General features: G+C 36.3%; 1 protein-coding gene across 1 annotated transcript; it reads left to right on the forward strand.

The window, feature by feature from the left end:
• The first annotated feature begins 237 nt into the window (after positions 1 to 237).
• Positions 238 to 4,288, forward strand: LOC139443077 (uncharacterized). The gene is made up of 2 exons (XM_071224009.1): positions 238 to 957; positions 1,277 to 4,288. Exons 1-2 carry the CDS (start codon positions 279 to 281, stop codon positions 2,593 to 2,595), a joined length of 1,998 nt encoding a protein of 665 aa, XP_071080110.1. The 5' UTR covers positions 238 to 278; the 3' UTR covers positions 2,596 to 4,288.
• Positions 4,289 to 4,690: the final 402 nt, after the last annotated feature.

Here is a 4,690-nt window from a genome sequence, read left to right on the forward strand (position 1 = left end):
ACATTTCCTAAAAAATGTACTATTACTTTTAATATATATTGTATCTCGCACGAATCCTATTGAGGTGGATGTGACTCTCAGAATAACATAAGAAAGATTTAATTGAATGATTTCAGAACTATTTAATGTCTTCAGCCTGACCCCTTATTTGAATTCCATAACCATTATTCATTACAGCGGACGTTCGTCTTTGGATCAGCATCATTCATCAGTTGGGCTGTGACGTCGTTCCAAAGAAGATATTGTGGGTGAAAGTTGCCTGCCACGTGTTGGCCACCATGGCTACAAACTACAGCATGACGTTGGTACATGCGTCGTCCACGTTCGCCATAAAGCTCCTGGAACCAGTAACGAGTGCCATTATTCAGCGTCTGATTTTAGGAACATCTCTGCCACCCTCCATTTATGTCACTCTTCCTCTCATCATCGGTGGTGCTGTAGGTTTTTGTGGAAATTCCTTTAATACGTCCTTGACAGTTGCTGGCATTGTCATGGCCTTTACGTCCAATATAATACTGGCCTTCCGAAACGTGGCCATCAAATTGGAACAGAAGGACACTTCCACTCAACATGTCCATCTGAGACCGAAGATATTGGTCTTCAGCATTGCAGGTGTTTGTGTTACACTAGTTGTTGGCACTAAATACCTTGCTTCACAAAAAACTATGTCGACAACTTTCTCATTCCTTGTTAAAACAGCATTGTGCTCCAGCGTCTTCCACGTCATCTACTCCTACATCTCAACCAACGTCGTGCTGCTCTACATGTCTGTTGTCAGCCACTCCGTCGCCAACATCTTCAAGCGGATCCTCGTTGTACTGCTGCTTTACTCAGTCGGACAAAGGGAGGCAACGCTTGCTAACTTCTCCGGACTTGGCATCTGTTCCCTTGGTTTAATTATCTATGTGTTGAACAAGAAAGGAAACAACTATTCCTCAATTTTCCATACACCATCAAGTAAGTAGTTTTTTATTTAGTAATTGAATTGTAGGACGTTAAGCTGCATATTAATGAATATGTACACATAATCTAACACGGGTTGCAGAATTACAAGCATGATTTGTAAATACATGTTAATATTATATAAAGTCGATATGTAGGCATCCAAAAACATTTGCGTCATATTGAATTAAAGTTACTGTATTATTGATATAGAACATTATATTCGATCTCTACGCCACAGCTGTTTTCATCAATTTGACAACAGAAAATAACTATTCAAATGTATATATACCGAGGTCAAACATAATTGCTGTTCGTCATTATTGCTTTTCAGAGATCACCAGAACATGCATCTTGGGACTTTGCTTTCTCTGTTTCTGTTTTATCACTGTGAGATACAACGACGTCAACACAAACAACGCCATCGGTGATGTATATCGATATTTCATACCAGGGCGTATTGTCAGAAGCAGTAATCTCTTAGGGAAATCATTTGAAGGAAAACCATTTTCTAAGTATATCCAGGACTTTTCCACAAACGCTTTGAGCATAAATACGTCCATTGTAGAAAATTTTCTCAAAAGAAACCTAATCCTGAGTCCGAAAGAAACAGACATTCTTTCTCCAAGTCTGACATCGTCCTTGGACATCATCAGAGAAGCACAGAGAGTTCATTTCAACTTGTTTTCAGATGTACTTTCGCCTTACAAACAAGCAATACTATTAGACATTGCGTCTTTCGAAAACAAAGGTGACCCTGCTATAACAACGGGCGAGGTGTATCTTCTGAGACGCCTCGGTATAAAACTTCTATATTACTGTAATTATTATGCTTGTACGGACAAGAATCTTGACTATGCCAAGAACCTGACAACTAGATACTCCCACAATGACCTCGTTGTGTTAATTCACGGAGGTGGGAACCTCGTTGGATATTCTGGAAATGATAAATTACGTGAAAAAGTATTCCAACGGTTTTCCAACTTTAAGATGGTATTGTTTCCCCAGAGCATATTTCTAAATAAGAACTCCAAAAAACATCATCTTGAATTTTGTAAGAAATTGTACCAAAATCAAGGGAACTTCACCATGGTACTTAGAGACAGGCAATCCTTAGGATACGCGGAGACTTACTTCAGAGGTAAACCAATACTGATGATGGCTCCAGACATGGCCTTTCAGATTGGCGCTGTTCCAAGATTTATCTCCCCTTCTTTTGATATTTTGTGGTTGAAGCGTTCAGACAGCGAGAGTCCCGGATACAAATTGCCCAAACTTCCATTAGGGATGACAGTGCACTGTTCAGATTGGTTGGGTTGGAAAACACCGAAAGGACATACAACTATGGAAACTGCTTTCCTGATGGCCAATAATGGGTTGATATTTCTGCAGCGTGGCCGTGTTGTCATCACGGACAGATTACACGGACATATTCTCAGCACTTTACTGGACATTCCTCATGTGTTGATTGACAACTCATACCGAAAGTTGTCGTCATATCACAACACATGGACACGCGGTCTGGCTAACACAGTGATTGCAGACAACGCCTCCCACGCCCTAGAACTGGCTGTGCAACTGTTGCAGAAATATGGCGACGTTCTGCCACCTATTGCTCCGTATATGGATGTGGTAGAGAAACGTACACCATAATTGTAGGCTGCTTGAAAGTGTACTTTGCATTATCACTATTAGACGCTGATTCATAAACACAAGCTATATATATATGTGGGTGTGTATATAAGAACTGGGTGTGTAATTGTTGCAGAAATATGGCGATGTTTTGCCTAGTATCATCACCATTAGATAGTGATTCATAAACACGTGTTTATAAATCATATATATATGCGTATATATATACATTACACGTGTTAATGAACGAACAAATGAATGAGTTGTTAGTTCCAGTTCCGTAGCTCTCTTATTTGATAAAATAAGGTTATTTATATTAAGTAATTATGTGCCATACAACCCTCAAGTATATTTTACACCTAATTTCTATTTCTAACTAAATTTCACACCTAATTTCTCACTGACATAACATGATAAATATACATGGACAAATTTCGTATAACATTAATGTTAACTGAAGATATTAGAGTGACAAATTTGTGGATATTTGGATTAACATTAAACTTTTAAAACTTTTTAAGTGTACACTTCTTAGATTATTATATTTATGTCATGTTAAGAGGAAGTGATATTCATCTTCAAAAAGATCTAGAGTACACCGATTACAAAGTCTTAATTTTCTACATGTATTTTTAAGTCTTCCCAATTCAATCATTAGTTTGTTGGAACTACATCGAAATTGTGCGAAGGAAATGCTATATTTTCTAAGATTGACTCCACAAAGATAGTTTTCTGTGTATATATATGATATAAAAAGCTTACAGTAATTACATTTACTAGAAGTGTCTACAATAGAAAGCTATTTTTGAAAGTACATATCTTTAATGGTTTGTCTTAAAGACAACAATACTGGCGGTATTCCTTTGATTCGTGAGAAGTCAATTAACCAAGTGACACTGAGTTACGTTTGAGACGAGCTTGTTTATTGTACATGTAATCAAATTCGATAAATATGGCGTCTGTGGAGGTCAGAGGTCAAAGTTGTGACTTCGAACTGTGAGCAAATGTTTTACAAAATAAACCCAATGTTAAACTCCATGGCATTGATATAACAACATTACATTATTACATTCCCTAGGCAATCTATTACAGGGCATCTTTAAAATATTAAAACAATATTTGGGAATTCTAATGTACTGAAACACATATGAAAGTACATACTCTCACTCTCTATAGACCATAACATTTTAAGTACATCGTTTGACACCAAGAAATATTTTACATCATATAAAAGTACCAATTCAACCGACCAGGACTCATAGAAATGTGTTGAATAATAATTCAAGATATGGTTATATTGGACTGCAGCTGTAATTTCGTCCCCAGTTAATGGTAGATCTAAAATATCAGTGACCTAATTACATTCACTATTAAATCCCATATCCCACTGCATTTCATCTGAAGCATTTCTAAATTCTGTGCCACTGAAAATACCCTTGAAGTATTCCAAACAATCCTCTATTTCTATACTATTGCTTCCTACGTTTTTAAAGTTAACTATTCAATATTTTCAAAATCTGCGCCCAATATACGGGACACGCATCAGTGACGCAATTTAATACAAGGGAGGTTGGGAGAATGAAAATGTTTCACGTGTATAATGTAGATATGAATCTACTCTCTCTCTCTCTCTCTCTCTCTCTCTCTCTCTCTCTCTCTCTCTCTCTGTCTCTCTCTCTCTCTCTCTCTCTCTCTCTGTTCATTTGATATTTGATAAACGATTCTAACATTAATGTTAACTGAAGATATTAGAGTGACAAATTTGTGGATATTTGGATTAACATTAAACTTTTAAAACTTTTTAAGTGTACACTTCTTAGATTATTATATTTATGTCATGTTAAGAGGAAGTGATATTCATCTTCAAAAAGATCTAGAGTACACCGATTACAAAGTCTTAATTTTCTACATGTATTTTTAAGTCTTCCCAATTCAATCATTAGTTTGTTGGAACTACATCGAAATTGTGCGAAGGAAATGCTATATTTTCTAAGATTGACTCCACAAAGATAGTTTTCTGTGTATATATATGATATAAAAAGCTTACAGTAATTACATTTACTAGAAGTGTCTACAATAGAAAGCTATTTTTGAAAGTACATATCTTTAATGGTTT

The sequence above is a fragment of the Haliotis cracherodii genome, unplaced genomic scaffold (genome assembly GCF_022045235.1).
Source record: "Haliotis cracherodii isolate W230 unplaced genomic scaffold, xgHalCrac1.p SCAF_5, whole genome shotgun sequence".
Taxonomy (NCBI): Eukaryota; Metazoa; Mollusca; class Gastropoda; order Lepetellida; family Haliotidae; genus Haliotis; species Haliotis cracherodii.

Bases quoted from the DNA above. Each gene is read 5' to 3' on its own strand.
- LOC139443077 (XM_071224009.1), top strand. From the start codon at position 279: ATGGCTACAAACTACAGCATGACGTTGGTACATGCGTCGTCCACGTTC. The intron at 958-1,276 runs GTAAGTAGTTTT...ATTGCTTTTCAG, and splicing joins AATTTTCCATACACCATCAA to AGATCACCAGAACATGCATC.